Below are 23,533 nucleotides of genomic sequence, written 5' to 3'. Positions count from 1 at the left end.
CCCGACTCTCCCTCCTCCCCCTGGCCGCACAGGGAGCACTCAGAACTTCTAGGCGCGCGTCACGCTGGACCCGCCCACATAAAATACCGGCACGCAGCCGATCGTGGGCGGCAATCGGCTGCGCGCCTGCCCACGCCTGCTTCCGCCCAGCCCGCCCGACGGGGAGAAAATTCTCCCCTTAATTTCCCGGCTGCTTAGACTTAATCCTTAATTTTGGGGAAGGGGAAAACAGTAAAAACACTCACCAACCAATCACCTCACCGCTCTGGGAAGAATATTTATATTATATATTTAACCCTAATATGAATTAAGCTTGACATAATCCTTCTTCCTCAATAAAAATATAAATTGTAGTGATTTCCTCTCAAGTATCAATTTATTCTTTTTTTTAAATGGTTGGACTTTTATGCTCAATATTGGCTATACTTAATTTTGATCAAAAAAAGTATTTTAATGGTGAAAAACATACCATAAATTCGAAAGGCATAGTCTGCTTTTACAGAAAGCGATGCATTTTCACTAAAGGCTGACATCATTTCCAGGAATTCATCAAATGAAAATAATCCGTCTTCATTCCAACTAAACACCTTACATATTTGGTCTCTGAATGGATTCACCTGTTTCAGATCACAGACGAGAGACATTAGCTGTAAATAAGGGTTAGATACTAAAATATTGCTCATGGTTACTATTAGCTATATTTTCTTCTTCCAGGAGTGCCAAACTCCCACATTTTCTTTCATCTCAATGACGACCAAATGAATTTTGACTTCTTTCCACTTGGAAATTTGCAATTATTAACAATTAGTCTCTTCAGTTCCAATACACTTAACGACTCTTTGTTAGGTCATTTTTTTACTTTGAGTTTTGCACTGAAGGAAGCAATCAACTATTAGGGCATGCAAATCTATTCTTTTCATGTTGATATCTTGGCTGCTGCTAGGGAAATCTGGCTCAGTTGGCTTTCTGGAAGTAGATATTTGTCAAGGTGACAAAAGACCAGACTTATTGAACCACACAATTCCATTGCACCACTGACATGCACATGGGGCTGGGCTCGTCAGTTCTACTCGTCTACCCATATCATCCACACAGAATCCTTTTGTGAGGGACTGACTATAGCATTTTGCACAGAGCCACATTCTCCCAAGGTAGAATGCAGAGTGCCAATGCCATGCAAGCTGTGAACACACAGATTAGAAGCAGACTCCTCCATACTCAGCCATAGCATTGAAGCCTCTTGACAGCCTATCAAATGAATTACATAACTCCTTGTGTGATGCCAACAGTTCTCTTTTCAGGGCTGGGCACCTCTACTCCACATCTATATCCTCCTCGGCAGAACTGGGAGGAGGCCTCATCCTCTGGCAAGCTGTCCTAGGATGTGCCTATTGCTGCTCATTAGTGCTGGGTTAATTTCGGCACATGTGTTAATTTCAGCATGTGCAGGCCCTTCTGTCTCACTATTCAACCTATATCGAGTGCCAGTGTCTGATCTCGTTTTAACGGCATGTGACAGTGAATCCTCAGGAGGTCTGTCCTTCTCTGAGGTGCCAACTGCAGAAAATTCTTGCTGCTCAGAAGGACCTAGAAGAAAAAGAGACCATAGTTAGGGTGGCAGATAGAAGCTGGACATTTGCAGGTAACAATCTTGAGAATAGGACTTGAAGTTCTGGTATTTGCTGTATACGTGGTGAGGTGTTGATGGTTATAAGTAATACACAAACACTCTGCTTAGCTAGAGCACCAGCTTCACTTTCCCCAAGGTTGCTGGCTCTGCCTGAGTCACTAATCTTCAGGACATTCTGATGTGCTTTAGTGAAAATGATAATGTTGCCAACTCCTCTGCAGCCTTGTTTTTTTCCTTCCTGTTATTTGTGATCCTGTTCTCCAGAAAGGGTGAGAGAGTTGTTGAAAGGCTTGTGCATATAGTGTATAGCAAGAAATGGAGAAAAGTGAAAGATTAAAGCAAGATGAAATGAGGATGAGGAGTTGATGAATGTAAAGCCAAATTTGTGGAATGTGGTGAGAAGAGTTCGCGGCTATTCAAGCGATAGTATGTGAGAAGAGAATGTGTGGTGTAAATAAAGGAGAAGAAGAGAGTTTGGTGGGCGTGAGAAAGATAGGTGTTACAGTTTGCATTGTGATTGTATGCAGAAAGATGTGATGGAGGGGAGAAGGAGGTGACAGGAATGTTATGAAGTACTGTTGAGAGGTTGAATTGGTGAAGAGCTGCGCTCACCCTGGCTGCTCACTGAATCGAGATCCAGGGGGTGATGCTGGTGGCACTGACTTTTTCAGCCATGTCTGTCCAGGCAGGCTTTCTTATGGCCTTGGGATTCCTCTTGTGGCTTTTGGGGAAGTTTCTCCCTCCTTACCATCACATGCTTCACCAGGACTTTCAGCAAAGCATCAGAAAAGTGGACGACAGCCCTTCAACTCATCTCTGTAGGTAAAATGAGTCCTCAAAATGTCCAAAGAAAAATCCAAGCAGGGGATACAATCTTGCTTTAAGACCTATTTTAATTGGGCCTTAGGAGTCATAGCAATTGTGCACATCGTAAGACTGAGCACCCTGATTCTCAAAGCTACCAAGAGGAAAACCCTCAATCATATTAAAATGAGGCACAGGAGTTAAAGTAAAAACAAAATACTGAGGATGCTGGAAATCGGAAATAAAAACAGAAAATGCTGGAAAAACTCAGCAGATCTGGCAGCATCTGTGGTGAGAGAAACAGAGTTAACAATTTGAGTCCTTATGACTCTTCTTTAGAGCTGAAGAGAGGTAGAAATGTGATGGGTTTTATGGAAGAGAGGGAGTAGAGTAAGTGGATTAAAATAGAAGGTAAGGGTTAGGTGGGTGCTCAGGAGAGACATGACAAAAATGTCATGGACACAAGACAAAGGGAGTGGTAATGATAGTGTTAAAGACTAAGGCAGGTGCTAATAGTGGCATAAAGGTCAGATAGCAGAATGTGTTAACAGCAGAACAAGGGTCAGCATTCTCTGAAAGCAAAACATAAGAACAAGTTACAGACTGGCCCTTTGGGGGGAGGGGGTTGAACAAAAATATATATATCAAAATGGAGGACAGAGTTCATGGTCTGAGGTTGTTGAACTCAGTGTTGTGTCCAAAAGGCTGTAAAGTGCCTAATCAGAAGATGAGCTGCTGTTCCTCCAGTTTGTGTCGGGCTTCACTGGAACACAGTAGCAGGCCAAGGACAGGAATGTGGGCATGATAGCAAGATTGTGAATTAAAAAGGCAAGTGATAGGTAGGTCGGGGTCATGCATGCGGACTGAGTGAAGGTGTTCCGCAAAGCAATCACCCAGTCTGCGTTTAGTCTTCCCAATGTAGAGGAGACCGCATTGTGACCTATGAATGCAGTAGTCTAAATCAAAAGAAGTGCAAGTGAATCGCTGCTTCACCTGGAAGGAGTGTTTGGCGCCTTGGATGGTGAGGAGAGAGGAGGTAAAGGGGCAGATGTTACACTTCCTGTGATTTCATGAGGGTGCTATGGAAAGGGGATGAGGTGTTGGGGGTGACAAAGGAATGGACCAGGGTGTCACAGAGGAAACAGTCCCTATGGAATGCTGACAGGGGAGATGAGGTAAAGATATGTTTGGTGTTATAACAGGAGTTAAAGTGCCTGGGCTACTTGCTGAAAAGATACTAGTAGCTGGCCACCTGCTTCTCAACCTCAAGCTGATTCACGACCTAATTTAAAATCGGGGCTACAGTGAAAGTATTGCAAAGCAGACTAAGCATACTTAGAGTGCATCTAAATCTTTTATGTGTGATAAATAGGGTTGCTGAGCAACTCCACTGGATAATGATACATTAGCAAAATGGAGACCTGGCTTAACCAAGGGCAGAAATGGGAACTTGGCTACAATGCCTTCAGGAGCACTAGAAAGGTAAAAAAAAAAGACAGAGATGACAGCATTGTTCAAACAAGCTGTCACAGGTTGGAAAGTGATAATATGCTTGAGACTCAAAAACAGGGGGGCAAAATTTTCATGTCCCAAAAAGATTGGAAATGTGTGCGGGTTGAACAAAAAAACAATTCTGCAGGTCTGCAATTTTGAATTTCCCATTGGAAAAGTAGCCCACAGAAACTTCCCATTGGCGCAAAGAGGTTCTGATCAGGTTCGGGTTGCGAGCCTGCAGGCACGTCCTCTGACATCGGGGTTACCATTGCCAGCCCTAGGTGAAACTTGTTCTTCATGCCCCCAGTATTTTTCTTGGGTCAGGCGGGTTTTGGGAAGCTTCTGAAAATCCACCTTGTTTGACAGTTTGTGAACCCTGGGGGAAGCCTGCTGAGGAGTTGGGAAAATTCTGACAGGTAAGTGTTACATGGTTTGGCAGCTTCAAATATCATTATTAGATTATGTATTATAAGTTAGATGTATTTTTACTGCAGTTATTGATTTATAGGGCTCTGTTCTGCAAAGGACCATTACATTGATCAGCATTGTGTAAGTGTTGAGATGCATTAGAGTATTTTTCCGATTGGGAAACAATTTATTATGCATTCAAAGCTTGGGAACTCTAGCATCATGATCTGAAGTGATTTAAATGTCCACAGCCCTTTAAATTTTGGGAAAATAAACTGGTCTGCAGTTTTCACTTAGAGAAAAAAATAGAGCCTTGCTCCTGGATTGCTTTGATTGACAAGACATCTCTTGTAGCATAGAAAAAAAAGGGCCATCTGTTTTTTGCAGTTTCAATAGACCCCATTGTTTGCATTTCCAAGAGTTTGTTTTAACAGCTGGGGCCATTATGATGGGTATGGGCAGAGGTGACAGGCTCAGGTTTCTGAAGTCAGGAATTGACCTGACTCGCATTTCCTGAGCCCAACACGAAAATCCAGCCCAAAGTCTGTTTGTTTAGAATTAAGAAGCAGAAGCTATTATGCTGCTGGATGTATATGATGGGTCACAAAATATTGGAAAGAAGATGGAAAAGCAAATCTACAAGCAAATTTCAGAAAGGCGTCAAAATGATAGAGAAGGGGTAATGGAGGTCTTGAATTATTCTAAAATATACTGGGGAAAACAGTTTTAAGGGCATGAAGGGGAAGGAATTCTGAAATGTGTACCAGAGAACATTCTGTTTCTTAGCCAATTTTATATCTATGTTGCTACTGCCCCTTTAATCTCATGGGCTTCAATATTGCTAACAAGTCTATCATGTGGTACTTTATACAATTTCTTTTGAAAGGTCAAATATACATCAACCCTACCACTCACATTAACTTTCTCTCTTAGTTTATCAAACAACTCAATCAAGTTTGTTAGCCATATTTTTCCTTTAACAAATCCATGCTAGCTGTCATTTGTTAGCTCATGTTTTCCAAATGGCAATTAATTTTGCCTCAGATTATGATCTCTGGAAGATCCCCCACCAACTATTTTAGCCTGACTAGCCTATTGTTACTGAATTTATTCCCTCCCCTCTAGTTTTGGACAGAAGTATAATATTTCCAATTCCAGTCCTCTGGCACCACTCCAAGGAGGAAAAGCTACTGCAATTTTCACCATTACTAGGATTGCTTAGGATGCATTCCAGCTGGACCTGCTAATTTTTCAGCTTGGACTTTTTATTCCCACCAGGGGAAGGACTGGAGGTGGGTGGACAATGAGAATAACAATGCCAGCTAGCATGCTGGTTTTCTGTCACCATTCCTGATGCCAGCGAGTTCCATCAGAGTGGAGGGTGACCAGCTCTGCGAACCTACCTGAATTGCAAAGTTCAATTAAGGGAGTTAAGGAGCTCATTATGAGCTTTTAAAGGCCATATTCAGATTTTGATTCGGGTGCACTCGCAGCACATTGGGTCGGGGGCAGACCAGGTGCATGGAGGTGGAAACGCAGCTGGGAGCCAGTCATAGCCATACCAAGAAATTAGGTGGACTCATGAAAGGGAGAACAGCTGAGAGGGACACTCAGTCATTGGCACAAAGGTACCATCAGGTATACACAGGTTGCAGCGGGAGTTGTCATGAAGCACTTAGGCGGTGCAGGGTGTCGACACCTTGCTGGCATCTTGGAGCATAAGAGGAGGAGGCAAGGCTTCCAGATACAAGTGGAAGTCCAACTGAGTGCAAGAAGGTCATACTGGCAATGGGAGCATGACTCTTAGATTTCAGGTCTAGTGGCAATCCGGAGCAACATCCTTCACTGCAAGGGCAGAGCCCTGGGCATGAGGAAAGCCAAGTAGAGGAACAAAGGGTAGGAAGGCAATGGAGTCCATGTCCCTCATAGAGCTTGGCTCTTGAAGATGACGATTTGCTAGATCGACACAACGAATTGAAGAACTGGAGTTGCAGGATGTGGAAGAGGAGAAGGAGGAAGATGCAGGACACAAAGGTGCTCCAACTTGTCAAGGAGGTGGCTGTGGCAGCATCATGGGGCCTGGCTTCACAGATGGTCTCTTAGTCAAAAGGGGTCAAGGAGGCCAATGATGTCGATGCCACGTGAGGGGAGGCACCGTCATCGTCCTCAGTGACTGCCTCAGCCCATGACTGGCATTCCAGATAACTGGAGGGGCCCACCAGCTGGGGTGCAACTGGCACTCCAAACGTCTCTCTACCGCCAAAACCACTCTATAGCATATAGTTCCATATGCTATAGAGTGTGCCATGATTTCTGTGAATGTCAATGCACAGTTCCTGCATGCACTCCATGTGATGTCACATATCTATGAACTTGACCATTCTCTCAATGGAAGCATAACAACATAAGAAACTCAAGCAGGATTAGACCATATGGCTCACTGAGCCCATTCTGTCATGCAATACAATCATGGCTGATCCTCGGCTTCAAATCTACTTTCCTGCGCACCGCACATATCCCTTGATTCCCTGAGAGACCAAAGCTCTATCTCAGCCTTAAACATATTCAGTGATGGAGGATCCACAACCCTCTGAGGGAGGATTCCAAAGATTCCTAACCCTCATCTCTCCTCATCTCAGTCCTAAATGATCATTTCCTTATCCTTAGACTGTGCCCCTGTGTTCTAGATTCCCCTGAGTAGAGGAGCTCATGCACTCAAAGCTCTGAGCCATGGTGGCAGATATGAGCTGAACAGAGTCCTCCATTCTCAGCCCATGTCTCGTACTACCTCAGGCTACCCTGACATATTGGAGCACATGTGTTACTACTGGTCCAGGTAGTGCCTCCTTTCCTGTGACTGCCAAGACCCTTCATCTGTGCCCAGCTGAGCAGAGCTGTGCCTGTTCTCCATCCTCTGAGGGGACTGCCCACAGCTGCTTCTGCCTCTGTCACCTTTACCTGTTTATCTACAACATGCTTATCAACCAGTGCCACCCTATCTATGTGTGTGTGAGGACCCACCAAGGTGACTGTATCTGAGCTGGTGGAGGTTGCACTTGTAAGTTGTGGCTGTGATTGTTCTGATGTCCCTGGCAGAGCTTGGCCCGGTGCAGACACAGGAATCTGTTTTTTACCCACGATGTTTGAACTTGTGGGAGGCACAAGAAGAGACCATGAGAAGCCCTGAAGAGTAGAAACCTTTGCAGTGCTGAGGCTTCTCAATGCAGCTGAGACTTCAGCATGCTGTCGGGCCTTGCTACCGGCTCCATCAGGCTCCATTAAATTCCATCAGTGTCTCTCTCTTCTGCTTCTTTATGTCTCCTTGTCTCTTTTCTGCCACTTTTCTCCTCTTAACTCTTCTTTTTGCTATTGATCTAATACACTAAAATTCTCTGAACTTGAATAAGTCAGGTGTATCCCAAAGAGGAAAGTGCATGCAGAGTTTGGAGGCATCTTAGGTGTATATTGACAAAGCCAACATTTAGCCACCCACCCACCTCACCCCACCCCGCCCCACCCCACCCCACTTCTTCCCCCACGTCCGTACCATCCTATCCCTATCCTACCTGAAAGGTCTGAAGGTGGATAAATCACCTGGACCAGATGGATTACACCCCAGAGTTCTGAAGGAGATAGCTGAAGAGATAGTGGAGGCGTTAGTGGCGATCTTTCAGGAATCACGAGTCAGGGAGGGTCCCAGAGGACTGGAAAATCGCTAATGTAACCCCCCTGTTTAAGAAGGGAGTGAGACAAAAGACGGGAAATTACAGGCCGATTAGCCTGACCTCGGTCATTGGTAAGATTTTAGAGTCCGTTATTAAGGATGAGATTTCAGAATACTTGGAAGTGCATGGTAAAATAGGGCAAAGTCAGCATGGTTTCATCAAGGGGAGGTCATGCCTGACAAATCTGTTAGAATTCTTTGAGGAGGTAACGAGTAGGTTAAACAAAGGAGAGCCAATGGATGTTATTTACTTGGACTTCCAGAAGGCCTTTGACAAGGTGCCACACAGGAGGCTGCTCAGTAAGATAAGAGCCCATGGTGTTAGAGGCAAGGTACTAGCATGGATAGAAGGTTGGCTGTCTGGCAGGAGGCAGAGAGTGGGGATAAATGGGTCTTTTTCAGGATGGCGGCCGGTGACTAGTGGAGTTCCGCAGGGGTCAGTGTTGGGACCACAACTTTTCACTTTATACATTACTGATCTAGATGAAGGAACTGAGGGCATTCTGGCTAAGTTTGCAGATGATACAAAGATATGTGGAGGGACAGGTAGTATTGAGGAGGCGGGGAGGCTGCAGAAGGATTTGGACAGGCTAGGAGAATGGGCAAAGAAGTGGCAGATGGAATACAACGTGGGGAAGTGTGAGGTCATGCACTTTGGTAGGAAGAATAGAGGCATAGACTATTTTCTAAATGGGGAGAGAATTCAGAAATCTGGAGTGCAAAGGGACTTGGGAGTCCTAGTCCAGGATTGTCTTAAGGTTAACTTGCAGGTTGAGTCGGTAGTTAGGAAGGCAAATGCAATGTTGGCATTTATTTCGAGAGGACTAAAATATAAAAGCAGGGATGTGCTGCTGAGGCTTTATAAGGCTCTGGTCAGACCACATTTAGAATATTGTGAGCAATTTTGGGCCCCGTATCTCAGGAAGGATGTGCTGGCCCTGGAGAGGGTCCAGAGGAGGTTCACGAAAATGATCCCAGGAATGAAAGGCTTAACACATGAGGAACATTTGAGCACTCTGGGTCTATACTCGATGGAGTTTAGAAGGATGAGGGGGGATCTGATTGAAACTTACAGAATACTGAAAGGCCTGGATAGAATGGACATGGGGAAGATGTTTGCATTAGTAGGAGAGACTAGGACCCAAGGGCAAAGCCTCAGAGTAAAGGGAAGACCTTTTAGAACAGAGATGAAGAGAAACTTCTTTAGCCAGAGAGTGGTGAATCTATGGAATTCATTGCCACAGAAGGCTGTGGAGGCCAGGTCATTGAGTGTATTTAAGACTGAGATAGATAGGTTCTTGATTGGTAAGGGGATCAAAGGTTACAGGGAGAAGGCGGGAGAATGGGGTTGAGAAACTTATCAGCCATGATTGAATGGCGGAGCAGACTCGATGGGCTGAATGGCCTAATTTCTGCTCCTATGTCTTATGGTCAAATATGTCTGGTTCTGGTGTCCAATTCCAAGTCAATCACAGAGGGTTAACTGTATTCTGCATTTCCACCAGCAGATATGTCATTATGGAGCCAACCCAATGCAAAAAGGACCCTGCTTATCTTCTTCCCGAACATTAGTCGATAACTGACAAGCAGGGTTTGATCACCTCCTAAATAGACAGCAGGTACTAGGACCTTCTTACACTCATTGCTTAAGACACACAGCTAAACTTAAAATATGAAAATGCATTTACCTCCTTGGTCCAGCAAGCTTCCATATTACATACAAACTAATAGAAAGACAACTTGAATAACAAGATAGGCATTCCAATGCTGGACACTTTACAGTTAACAGATCCTTCCACACACACCTTTATTGCTGGAATACTGCAGACCTGTTCCGATGTGATAATTTGTGTTTTGAAGTCAGTTACTTCACCAGCCAACTGAATAAATTTTTGGTGAACACTGAAACATAAAATACATTTTTATGATAAATTTGTTAACTGGAGTATGAAAATACAATTGCAGATTTTTTTTACTCCTAATTTTCTCCAATGAAGCATTTCCCTATATTAAAACAGTAACAACACTATAAAAGCACTTTGAAACACTTGAGGTTGTGAGAGACACTGTGTGGAATTTTATTTTAACTGACCCACAGAGTGGGGAGGCTGTTTTTTAATTATTCATTCATGGGATGTGGGCTTCGCTGGCTGGGCCAGCACTTATTGCCCAACTCTAGTTGCCCTTGAGAAGGTGGTGATGAGCTGTCTTCTTGAACCGCAGCAGTCCAGTGGTGTAGGTACACCCACAGTGCTGTTAGGAAGGGAGTTCCAGATTGTGGGTTGGGAACCTGCTTGTTCCATCAATGAGTTTTGCAATTGGCCTTAGCATCTTGCCTCTGGGTTTCCCAACCAATTAGAGAGGGTCAGCAAGATGAGGGACTGAATCTATAACAGAAAGATCTGTGGTTAAAGCCTGAGCCCCCTGACGCACTGGTGCTCACAAATGTTGAGAGAGCTGATCTCCTATCCGTAGGCCCTGTGTTGGGAGTCTCGCCTCCTTTGAGCTAGATCTCTGTGTCCAACCCCTCTGTCCTGTAGAGTGACATGTGGCTGAGAAGACAGCTGGTGCTGCTGCTCCTTTAGTTGCTCATCAGAGGTGCAAGTTAGAACTGCATAAGCTCTTCTCATGCCACATTGAAGGCTGACAGCAGAGAAGTGCAGATCAAGCTGAGTGAAGTCCAAGGAAGGTGAATTGGTTTCAAAAAAGTTGCAAATCAGTGTCAAGCAGGAAGAGCACACTGTCAGAAGAAGTGCTGTAAGCACCAGTCTCTCACCTAGGTATGGTCACAGCTATTTAGTTGCACAGTTTGAAGGCTTCCCAGCCTGTCAGTTATGTTGAAAAAGCACTTCCTGCTCTTGCCTGGTTGATCCTGGCAAACTCCACAAAGTTTGAGAAACCTGTGCTCTGGCTGTTCAAGGCTGAATGCTGGATTAAATCCTCAGATAATTGCATCTTTCAATATTTTAATTACTTACCCGACAGATCCACAGGTGTTTCCCGCTCACCTACAAATCCACCCAGGTTAAACCAGGAAGTGGGCGGGACCCAACACACTACTTTAAAGATTTAAACACCACCACCTCCACGCCCAAAGCTGCCTCCCCTTGGTAGTTAAAATTGTGCTTACTGTGTAAAAGATACATGTTTATTTCAGACTTACTAGGGTACTATTTCAGAACACCAGAAATGCTCTGGTATCCCACTCAACATGACTTTTCTTCACAAAGTAACCAAGACAGTATCAGGGTGTTATTTAACCACAGAGGTATCATAGCTGAGTCCAATCCCATCCTCAATTGATGTCCACATATATAGGCATTTTTCAACAGGAAATCAGGACACAGCGATCAATAGCCTGATTTTCCTTTCCGAGCCCAGGGGTGAGGTTAATTGTAGAATTTCAAGTGCTATCCTGGCTGAGTTCCACTAAACCAGCATAGATCTAGAATCAATTTTGAGATCTTTTCGTGTGTTGTAGTGCTACAATAGACGGTGTCTATCTTGCTAGAGAGCTTTTATAAAAGTAGGCAAGGATTTGGTATGAAATTTAAAATACAAACATTTAATTTTGATAAAGTTGGTAAATTTCAAGAGAATTCCACATGAAAGACTACGCATAAACTTAAGGAAAATGATATTCTAAATTAAATTTGAAAGTGAATAAGTGGTGCTCTCTAACCTGCTGAGTATTTCCAGCATTTTCTGTTTTGATTTCAGATTTCCAATATCGTGTTATTTTGTATCTTTTAATATTCCTCTTTCCAAGCAATTAATTCCATTAAAATAATTTATCGACTCTGGTGCAGCAAATTTGTAACTTTTTTTTATTCTTTCACAGGATGTGGGTGATGTTGGCTAGGCCAGCATTTGTTGCCTATAATTGCCCTTAAGAAGGTGGTGGCAAGCCACCTATGCAAAGAAATCTTTTCTAACATCCCCATTATTTTTGTTTTGTGATTGTCTTAGTATGATACCCTCCCATTACCTCCTCATTTATTAGTGGAAACAATAGCCATGATACCTGCAACAAGCAGAGTGCATGTGAGGCAGAAAAACTTCACAAAGCCAGGCAGCAGGCGGGAAGCAACACTGGCAGCAGGAGGTTGTAGCTGGAGACCTTTGGGGATAATCCCCAGTATATTGGAGGGGGGAGGGATGTGTGATCAGGAGGCCTGTGGGAGGTTGGCAATTGGAGCAGGCTGAATACTTCCTTCAGGAGCCCAGGGTGAGCATTACTGTTCCTCCCAGCGCACAAGGAGTGCTGAAGAAGGCTCTTATCGTGGGGATGCCTCCATTTCACAGCCAGGTTTTCCAATCTCTAGGAAACCCATGCAGCAGTAGTAAATTTCAAATTGGGTTCTCAAATGCATTGTGGGAGCCCAACCTAAATATACTCATTCAGCATCCCACTTCTCCACAGTAGGATATTCGAATGTCCCTATATCCACTGCCGTAAAAAAATTCAAGTTCTAAAATTATGTACTTTCTGGATAATTCAAAACAGGAAAAAAATTCTTTCAATAGCCACTAGACCAGAGAGGACACTGAAAGACAATGCATGGTGGGTTGTGATCGCATTCCATATATTTCATTTTTTAACTCACACCTCTCCCCCCACAGCACCTTGTGAGGTGGTTAATATTGACGCCAATGTCCCCTTTTACTCTAGCATAGCTCTTTTTCATTTCAAAGAATTCTGTGAGGTCAACTGCAATGAAAATCTAACTTCTTGGGTTCATAACTTCTGCAGCCTTATCTATTGCCTTTGTTATGACCAGTTGAGAAGGGGTGAACTAGCTTCCCTCTATTAAACCTCCTCGGTTGGTCACAGCAAAAGTTTAAGTTTTTTTTTAAACTAGGATATGCCTTTTCCAAATCAGAAGTTATTTAACTATTTGAGCTGTGGGCAATCAGGAGCCAATCAAATAAGGTATTCTTGAGTCAAAGAAAAAGCAAATTTATTAACCACTAAACATGAGAAAAATAATAAAAACATGATGTTATTTGAAGGAGTAATATTCGCTGTGGATAAAAGGGAACCTGTAGATGTGCTGTACTTGGAGTTCCAGAGGGCATTTGATAAGGTGCCACATCAAAGGGTATTGCAGAAAATAAAAGCTCATGGTGTAGGGGGTAACATATTAGCACGGATAGAAGATTGGCTGGCTGTTAGAAAACAGACAATACGCATAAATGGATCTTTTGCTGATTGGCATGATGTGACGAATGGAGTCTCGCAGGGGTCTGTGCTGGGGCCTCAACTTTTAACAATTTATATTAATGACTTGGATGAGGGGAGCGAAGGCATAGTAGCTAAATTTGCAGATGGCACAAAGATAGGTAGGAAAGTATGTTGTGAAGTGGAGATAAGGAGGTTGCAGATGGATATAGATAAGTTGAAGGAGTGGGAACAAATCTGGCAGATGGAGTATAATGTAGGAAAATGTGAAGTTGTTCACTTTGGCAGGAAGAATAAAAAAGCAGGGTATTATTTAAATGGAGAATGGTCGCAGATTCCGAGGTACAGAGGGATCTAGGTGTTCTAAAGCATGAGTCACAAAAAGTTACTATGCAGGAACAGCAAGTAATTAAGAAGGCTAATGGAATGCCATCCTTTATTACGAGAAGAATCAAACATAAAAGTAAGGATGTTATGCTTCAGTTATGCAGGGCATTGTTGAGATGACATCTCGAAATTTGTGTGCAGTTTTGGTTTCCTTATTTAAGAAAGGATGTAAGGAGGTGGTTCAGAGGGGGTGTACTAGATTGATTACTGGATTGAGCAGGTTGTCTTATTAGGAAAGGTTAGACAGACTAGGCTTGTTTCCACTGGAGTTTAGAAGAGTGAGGGTTGATTAAAGTATATAAGGTCCTGAACAGTATTGACAAGATGGACGTGGAAAGGATGTTTCCTCTTGTCAGTGTATCAAGAACTAGGGGGCACTGTTTTAAAATTAGGGGTTGCCCTTTTAGGACAGAGGTGAGGAGAATTTTTTTCTCTCAGAGGGTTGTGCAACTTTGGAATTCTCTGCCTCTGAAGGCGGTGGAGGTGGGGTAATTGAATATTTTTAAGGCAGGGGTAGATAGTTTCTATTTTTTTTATTCATTCGTGGCATGTGGGCTTCGCTGGCTGGGCCAACATTTATTGCCCACCCTAGTTGCCCTTGAGAAGGTGGTGGTGAGCTGCCTTCTTAAACCACTGCAGTCCATGTGGTGTAGATACACCAACAGTGCTGTAAGGGAGGGAGTTCCAGGATTTTGATCCAGCAACAGTGAAGGAACGGTGATATATTTCTAGGTCAGGATGGTGAGTGACTTGGAGGGGAACTTCCAGGTGGTGGTGTTCCTGTCTATCTGCTGCCCTTCTCTTTCTAGATGGTAGTGTTCATGGGTTTGGAAGGTGCTGTCGAAGGAGCTTTAGTGAATTCCTGCAGTGCATCTTGTAGATGAAACATAGAAAATAGGAGCAGGAGTAGGCCATTCAGCCCTTTGAGCCTGCTCCGCCATTCATTATGATCGTGGCTGATCAACCAACTCAATAGTCTGCTCCTGCTTTCTCCCCATATCCTTTGATCCCTTTCGCCCCAAGAGCTATATCTAACTCCTTCTTGAAAACATACAATGTTTTGGTCTCAACTACTTTCTGTGATAGCGAATTCCACAGGCTCACCACTCTCTGGGTGAAGAAATTTCTCCTCATCTCAGTCCTAAATGGTCTACTCCAAATCCTCAGACTGTGACCCCTGGTCTTGGACTCCCCCACCATCGGGAACATCCTTCCTGCATCTACCCTGTCTAGTCCTGTTAGAATTTTATAGGTTTCTATGAGATCCACCCTCATTCTTCTGAACTCCAGCGAATATAATCCTAACCGACTCAATCTCTCCTCATATGTCAGTCCCGCCATCCCAGGAATCAGTCTGGTAAACCTTCACTGCACTCCCTCTATAGCAAGAACATCCTCCCTCAGATAAGGAGACCAAAACTGCACACTATATTCCATGTGTGGTCTCACGAAGGCCCTGTATAATTGCAGCAAGACATCCCCGTTCCTGTACTCGAATCCTCTTGCTATGAAGGCCAACATACCATTTGCCTTCTTTACTGCCTGCTGCACCTGCATGCTTACCTTCAACGCCTGGTGTATGAGGACACCCAGGCCTCGTTGCACATTCCCCTCTCTCAATTTATAGCCATTCAAATAATAATCTGCCTTCCTGTTTTTGCTACCAAAGTGGACAACCTCACATTTATCCGCATTATATTGCATCTGCCATGCATTTGCCCACTCATTCAGCTTGTCCAAATTGCACTGAAGCATCTCTGCATCCTCCTCACAGCTCACCCTCCCACCCAGCTTTGTGTCATCTGCAAATTTGGAGATATTACATTTAGCTCCCTCATCTAAATCATTTATATTGTGAATAACTGGGGTCCCAGCACCAGTCCCTGCAGTACCCCACTAGTCACTGCCTAGAAAAAGACCCGTTTATTCCTACTCTTTGTTTCCTGTCTGCCAGCCAGTTTTCTATCCATCTCAATACACTACCCCCAATCCCATGCGCTTTAATTTTACACGCTAATCTCTTATGTGGGACTTTGTCCAAAGCCTTCTGAAAGTCCAAATAAATCACATCCACTGGCTTCCCCTTATCAACTCTACTAGTTACATTCTCGAAAAATCCCAGTAGGTTTGTCAAGCATGATTTTCCTTTCGTAAATCCATGCTGACTCTATCTGATTCTGCCACTGTTTTCCAAGTGCTCAGCTATTAAATCTTTTAAAATGGACTCTAGAATTTTCCCCACTACCGATGTCAGGCTGACTGGTCTATAATTCCCTGTTTTCTCTCTACCTCCCTTTTTAAATAGTGAGGTTACATTAGCTACCCTCCAATCTGTAGGAACTGTTCCAGAGTCTATAGAATCTTGGAAGATGACCACCAATGCATCCACTATTTCTAGGGCCACTTACTAAATACTCTGGGTTGTAGATTATCAGGCCCTGGGGATTTATCGGCCTTCAATCCCATCAATTTCTCCAACACCATTTCCCTACTAATACTGATTTCTTTCAGTTCCTCCTTCTCACTAAATCCTGTGTTCCCCAATATTTCTGGTATGTTATTTGTGTCCTCCTTTGTGAAGACAGACCAAAGTATGTATTTAGTTGGTCAGCCATTTCTTTGTTCCCCATTATAAATTCCCCTGTTTCAGACTAAGGGACCTACATTTGTCTTCACCAATCTTTTTCTCTTCGCATACCTATAGAAACTTTTACAGTCAGTTTTTGTGTTCCCCACAAGCTTACTCTCATACTCTATTTTCCCCTTCTTAATCAATCCCTTGGTCCTCCTTTGTTGGATTATAAAGTACTCCCAATCCTCAGGTCTGTTGTTTTTTCTGGCCAATATGTATGCTTCTTCCTTGGATTTAATACTATCTCTAATTTCCCTTGTAGGCCACCTTCCCTATTTTACTTTTGTGCCAGACAGGAATAAACAATTCACCCATGCGCTCTTTGAACGGTTGCCATTGCCTATCCACCGTCATCCCTTTAAGTAACGTTTCCCAATCCATCACAGCCAACTTGCGTCTTATACCATTGTAGTTTCCTTTATTAAGATTCAGGACCCTAGTCTCAGAATCAACTATGTCACTCTCCATCTTGATGAAGAATTCTATCATATTACCACAACTAGATTGCCAATTATTCCTTTCTCATTACACAATACCCAGTCTAGGATGGCCTGTTTTCTAGTTGGTTCCTCAGCATATTGGTCCCGAAAACCTTCCCGTATACACTCCAGGAATTCCTTCTTTACGTTATTGTTACTAATTTGATTTGCCCAATCTATATGCAGATTAAAGTCATCCATAATTACAGATGTTACTTTATTGCATGCATCTCTAATTTCCTGTTTAATGTACAGAACATACCTGGGCAATTTTTCACATAGCCGGGTAGATGCCAGTGTCGTAGCTGTACTGGAACAGCTTGGCTGGGGGCGCAACAAATTCTGGAACACAAGTCTTCTCTCTTCTTGTTAGGCAGGGGAATCAAATGTTATCAGGGGTAGATGGGAATGTGGACTTCAAAACACAAACAGATCAGCCATGATCTTATTGAATGGTGCAGGAGGCTGAATGGCCTACTTGTGCTCATATTTCCTATGTTCATATGATGTCAAGCATTCGACCCTCATGAAATCATTCAGGCCCATACACAGGCAATAATCATGCATGACTTTAATATGCATATAGACTGGACTAATCAAATTAGCAAGGGTAGCCTTGAGAGAGAGTTCATAGAGTGCATTAGAGATTGTTTCTTGGAGCAATATGCTGTGGAGCCAACCAAGGAGCAGGCTATTCTCGATTTGGTTTTGTGCAATGGGATGGGATTAATTAATGATCTCATAGTGAAGGATCCTCCAGGGAAGAGTGATCATAGCATGATAGCATTTCAAGTTCAGTTTGAGAGCGAGAAACTTGAGTCCCATACTGGTGTTCTAGAGTTAAACAAAGGTAACTACATAGATATGAGGGCAGATTTGACCCTAGTGGACTGGGCAGGAAGACTACAAGGTAGGACAGTTGATGAACAGTGGCAGATATTTAAGGAGATATTCAATTCCTCCCAAGTAAAATATATCCCAATGAGGAATAAAGATGGTAAGAGGAGGGAAAAAGCAACCATGGCTAAGCAAGGAAGTTAAAGATAACTCAAAGGCAAAAACTAAGGCATACCAAATTGCAAAGGTCAGTGGCAGGCTGGAAGATTGGGAAACTTTTAAAGATCAACAAAGGGTTACTAAAAAATTAAAAAGAGCAAAGATAAATTATGAAAGAAAACTAGCACAAAATGTAAAAACTGATAGCAAAAACTTCTACAAGTGTATAAAAGGAAAGAAAGTAACTAAAGTGAATGTTGGTCCCTTGGAGGACGAGACTGGGGATTTAATAGCGGGGAACGCAGAAATGGCAGTGACGCTTAATCAATATTTTGCCTCAGTTTTCACGGTGGAGGATACCCCAATAGTAACAGGTAGTGCAGAGAGTATAGAGGAGGAACTTAGAACAATCACCATCACTAGTGAAAAAGTACTGAGCAAACTATTGGGATTAAAGGGTGACAAGTCCCCAGGACCTGATGGCCTACATCCCAGGGTCTTAAAGAAAGTGGCAGCGGAGATAGTGGATGCATTGACTATAATATTCCAAAATTCCCTGGATTCTGGAAAGGTTCCAGTGGATTGGAAAAATGCTAATATAACGCCCTTTTTCAAAAAGCAGGGGGGGGCAGAAAGTAGGAAACTATAGACCAGTTAATTTAACGTCTGTCGTTGGGAAATTGTTGGAATCCATTATTAAGGAAGTAGTAATGGGGCATTTGGTAAGTCAAAATGCAATCCATCAGAGTCAGCATGGTTTTATGAAGTTTAACTAATTTGCTAGAGTTCTTTGAAGATGTGACAAGCAAAGTGGATAATGGGGATCCTGTAGATGTAGTATATCTGGGCTTCCAGAAGGCCTTTGATAACGTGCCGCACAAAAGATTAATACATAAGGTAAGATCACACAGAGTTAGGGGTAATATATTAGCTTGGATAGAGGATTGGCTAACCAACAGAAAGCAGGGAGTCGGGATAAATGGGTCTTCTTCTGGATGGCAAGCTGTAACTAGTGGGGTGCCACAGGGTTCATTCCTTGGGCCCCAACTATTTACAATCTATATTAATGACTTGGATTCAGGGATAGAAGGTACTATAGCTAAATTTGCAGATGACACCAAAATAGGTGGGAAAGTAAGTTGCAATGAAGAAATAAGAAATTTACAAATGGATATGGGCAGGTTAGGTGAATGGGCCAAAATTTGGCAGATGGAGTTTAACGTGGATAAGTGTGAGGTTATCCATTTTGGTAGGAAGAATAAAAAGGCGACTTATTATTTAAATGGAGAGAAACTTCAGAATGCTTCAATGCAGAGGGATGTGGGTGTCCTCGTGCATGAAACCCTGAAAGCTAGTATGCAGGTACAGCAGGTAATAAGGAAGGCAAATGGAATTTTGGCATTTATTATTAAAGGAATAGAGTATAAAAATAGGGAAGTGTTGTTGCAACCGTACAAGGCATTGGTGAGACCGCACCTGGAGTACTGTGCACAGTTTTGGTCCCCTTACTTGAGGAACAATGTAGTTGCACTGGAGGCGGTTCAGAGGAGGTTCACCAGATTGATTCCAGAAATGCGGGGCTTGTCTTATGAGGAGAGATTGAGCAGGTTAGGCCTATACTCGCTAGAGTTTAGAAGGATGAGAGATCTAATTCAGGTATATTAGATTTTAAAGAGGATGACCAAAGTAGATGTGGTGCGGATGTCTCCCCTTCTGGGGCATTCTAGAATGAGAGGCCATAGTTTTAGGCTAAGGGGTGGTAGATTTAAATCAGAGATGAGGAGGAATTACTTTTCTCAAAGGGTTGTGAATCTATGGAATTCACTACCTCAGAGTGCAGTGGATGCTGGGACGCTGAATAAATTTAAGGAGGAGATAGACAGATTTTTAATTTGTAATGGGTTGAAAGGTTATGTGGAGAGGGCAGGAAATTGGAGTTTAGGCCGAAATGAGATCAGCCATGATCATAATGAATGGCAGGGCAGGCTCGAGGGGCTGAATTGCCTACTGCTGCTCCTAGTTCTTATGTATCAGAAATGAGGGGAGTTAGAGTCCAATGAAAAAAGGTAAAAGAATATATGGTTGTGTTCTTTGCTTATCTTTGAGGCATAGATTTTTAAATGTTGCAGGCAATTTAGGTTAGCTGCTTTCTTGGATGCAATCAGATTTAGAAGATGTTACAACTATTACGAGATCTCGGTTCGCTGGTGGGTTTCCAGTAGGTTTGGCTTCTCGAGCTAGGCAACACGCTTATTCCAAAAGAGAGAACGTGAGCCCTCAGCTTATTTCCTCTGCTGAAGGCTTTCTTGACACCGCCTATGTCACTTACAATCTCTCTCTCATGGCTGGCAGTCTTACCTTGAAACATTTCACCCATTGTATATTTCCAGGAGGTTCTGGGTGTGTCTATAGGTTTCAATATCCAGTATTTTGCATTTTTAATGTCTCTCCCTTAGAGAATTAGAAGTTTTTATGGGTATCTGGATTATAGGAAATGTCTCTCTCATCATGCTGCCCTGAGGGTGGTTTGTTGGTTCTTTACCTTCACCTTGGGAGGTGGTCTTGCATTGTTTTAAGCAATTTGCTCAGTCTCAGTTAAAATTGCAAAATTTCCAGTCAGTTGAAAGTTGAAAAGTCCTATTTTCATAAATAAAGGGGCATAACCTCGTAACACCTTCAGTGAATTACTGTAAGGAACTAGGGTGGATGACTAATTTTAAAAAATGTGGGGTTACTAAATTTTGTGTAATATATTAAGCGAGAATAATTTTGAATGATATGATGCTGGGGTGAGTTTTGAGTGTTGCAACAGTAGACTGAAATGTGTTTTAATCAGATTGTGTGAGGTACTGCTAAAATGGCCATTTAACCATATTTTATGAGTGACTGATCATTTGATCACAGCATGATGGCTATTGATCAAGGGAAGTAGAATTACACAGAACATACAGCATAGAAGCAGGCTATTCAGTCCAACTGGTCCATGCTGATGTTTATGACCCACTTGAGCCAAGTAAGGGCAATTGTTGGTAAGACTATGATCTTTACACAATCCAAAGACAAGTTTGCATATTAATTAAGTGGGTTTGTATGATAAGTAAATGAGTAAGTCACGATAATGGAACCATGGAATCATGACAATGGAACCTGAATAGGTGCAGGAACAGGAAAATCTGCTGCAAAATCTTACCACTGAAGGTGTGCTTCCTCTATTTTCATTTCTAAATCAAATCCACTTGAGAGCATAAAATAAAGCGCAGCTATGTGCTCATGCATATTATATTTTAAGCACTTTGGTTTTTTAACAATAGCAATGAATAATGAAACTCATTTTGACTTCAAAATTTAACAAAAAAATGAGCTACTGTTACACATCTCACACTGGTAGAGGTGTATTATGAGCACTGATCTAACATTGCCTGTTTTAAACAGCCAAAGTAAAAATTCAGTTAAAGCAATGTCTCATTTCAGTGCAAGAAATAAACCAATTTACAACAGGATCAGTATAAGCTAAAAAATTACAGCTGCAAATAGCAGATGTATATTTAACACCATTGTATGATATTCTTATGTCTTCTAATTTTTAACAGCAATATTAATTGATTTATTTGAAATTGATTAAGCTTCTTGTTAAAATAGAAGGCAAGAGAATATCATATGCATGCATTTGTACATAGCTTTGTATATTGTCATCAATAATCATTTCCAGTCTCATGCTTTAAAATTTTAAAACTGAAATTGCTCAAAATGTATAGATTGATGAGCATCTAAGAGGCTGCTTTGAACCCGAGAAGCAGCTGGTGCGTACTGAATTACTAGGCCATAGTTAGAATAAGCTCAAAAATGATTGAAAATGCTGCAAATAAAGTATCATAATCCAACTGAGTGTCACTTTGGAAGTGAGAGCATAAAAGGTTTGGTGAATGGGGGAGTTCAGTGAGGAGGTGTTCCTTTCCATTTTCTACCTTTTTCATCCTGTTGGAATTGGATTTTACTCTATTACAGGGAAAGCAGCTGGGTGTTTGGTGAGTATCTGATCAGTGGTTAAGGTTTGTTCCAGTCCTGAGGTTTAAAACAACATACAAACTGGTGGTAAAGCTAATAAAACATATAAAAAAGGAAAATAAATAATGAATAATATAATTAATTAATTAAAACACATTAAGGGTAGCAGAACTGGTGATGAGTCATGGCAGCAGCATTTGGGAGCTCCTGGGTGCCAGTGTGATCCAGGGCAAACACGTCTGCAGTAAGTGTTTGCGGCTTGAGGAGCTGCGGCTCAGAGTCATTGAGCTGGAAGCTGAGCTGCAGACACTGTGGCACATCAGGGAAGAGGAAAGTTACCTGGATGTTTTGTATTAGGGGGTTAGGGATCTTCTGATTTGGTCAGTAATCAGGGACAGGAGGGTGTGACTGCAAGTGAGGCAGGTAAGGGGACCCAGAGGGCAGGAGTGCAGGGACCTCAGCCTTTGCAATTGTCAAATAGGTTTGAGGTCCTCTCAGTTCGTTTGGATGAGAGTGGGGCTGCAGGGTGGATGAGTGAACTGGCCATGGCGCCATGGTACAGGAAGCCATTCAAGTGGGGGGAGCAAAAAGGAATGTCGTGGTAGTGGTGGACAGTATAGTGAAGGGGATTGACACTGTTCTCTGCAGCAAAGACCGAGAATCTAGACAGCTGTGTTCCCTGCCCAGTGCCAGGCTTCAGGACATCTGCTCAGGGCTGGAGAGGAACTTGTGGTGGGAAGGGGAGGATCTAGTGGTCATTGTCCATGGAGGTACCGAGGCATAGGTAGAACTAGGAATGAGGCTCTGCATAGAGAGTATGAGGAGCTAGGCACTAAATTAAAAAGCAAAACCTCAAAGGTAATTGAACCATGAGCAAATTGGCATAGCGTACATAAAATTAGAGAGATGAATATGTGGCTCAAAGACTGGTGTGGGAGAAGTTGGTTCCAGTTCGTGGGGCACTGGTCAGTACTGGGGAAAGTAGAGGCTGTACCACTGGAACAGTCCACACCTGAACCATGCTGGGATGAGTGTTCTAGCGAGCCACATAACTAGAGAAATAGAGAGGGTTTTAAACTAAACAGTGGAGATCAAATTTGGGAAGATGTGGTAAATCAAAGAGTAAAGAAAAGACAACAGAGGAAGGTAGTAATGTGAGAAATGATAAACAGACAGTGACAGGAAGGGACAGAGTGCAAATCTAAGGGTAAATCAGCAAATAAGGCTAGAGGTTACAAAAATAATAAAATGACGAAACTAAAGGCTCTGTATCTTTAGCATCCAAAACAAAACAGATGAACAGAGAGTGCAAATAGAAATAAATAAGTATGATCTGATAGCCATTACCGAGACATAGCTGCAGGATGACATAGATTGAGACCTGAATATTGAAGGGTATTGACATTTAGGAAGGACAGTAAGCTAGGAAATGTTGGAGGGATGGGACTGTTACATAATGATGGTATTAGCACATCAGAGAGGGATGACCTAAGTTCAGGAAACCAGGATATAGGAAAAGTCTGGGTAGAGGTGAGAAATGATGAAGGCAAGAAGTCACTTGGGGGAGTGGTGTACAGGCCCCTTAACTGTGGATAAAGGGGAACCAGTGAATGTACTGTATTTAGCTTTCCAGAAGGCATTTGAAAAGGTGCTTGTCAGGAAGATATAATAATTTTCATAACGTTATTGGAATTTATTGTAGAGTAATAGTAGGGTGTGTGTCTGTGGGTCTGGGTCTGTGTGTGTGGGGGACTGAACTGAATTAAAGGCAGCTGGTCTGAAGGCTTTGATG

At 42.7% G+C, this 23,533-nt stretch overlaps 1 protein-coding gene across 1 annotated transcript in view; it reads right to left on the bottom strand.

Moving 5' to 3' along the window:
- LOC144680831 (uncharacterized) overlaps positions 1-23,533 on the bottom strand; it is a 108,580-nt gene that overhangs the window by 62,819 nt on the left and 22,228 nt on the right. The window contains exons 3-4 of the mRNA XM_078542262.1: positions 9,866-9,962; positions 470-617 (exon numbers count right to left, since the gene is read on the bottom strand). Of these exons, the coding sequence (XP_078398388.1) occupies positions 470-617; positions 9,866-9,962 (245 nt within the window). The remainder of the gene's footprint in view (positions 1-469; positions 618-9,865; positions 9,963-23,533) is intronic.

Source organism: Cetorhinus maximus, chromosome 5 (genome assembly GCF_964194155.1).
Source record: "Cetorhinus maximus chromosome 5, sCetMax3.hap1.1, whole genome shotgun sequence".
Taxonomy (NCBI): Eukaryota; Metazoa; Chordata; class Chondrichthyes; order Lamniformes; family Cetorhinidae; genus Cetorhinus; species Cetorhinus maximus.
Note: the sequence above shows the minus strand (reverse complement) of the source record. Positions and strands in the feature narration are given on the sequence as shown.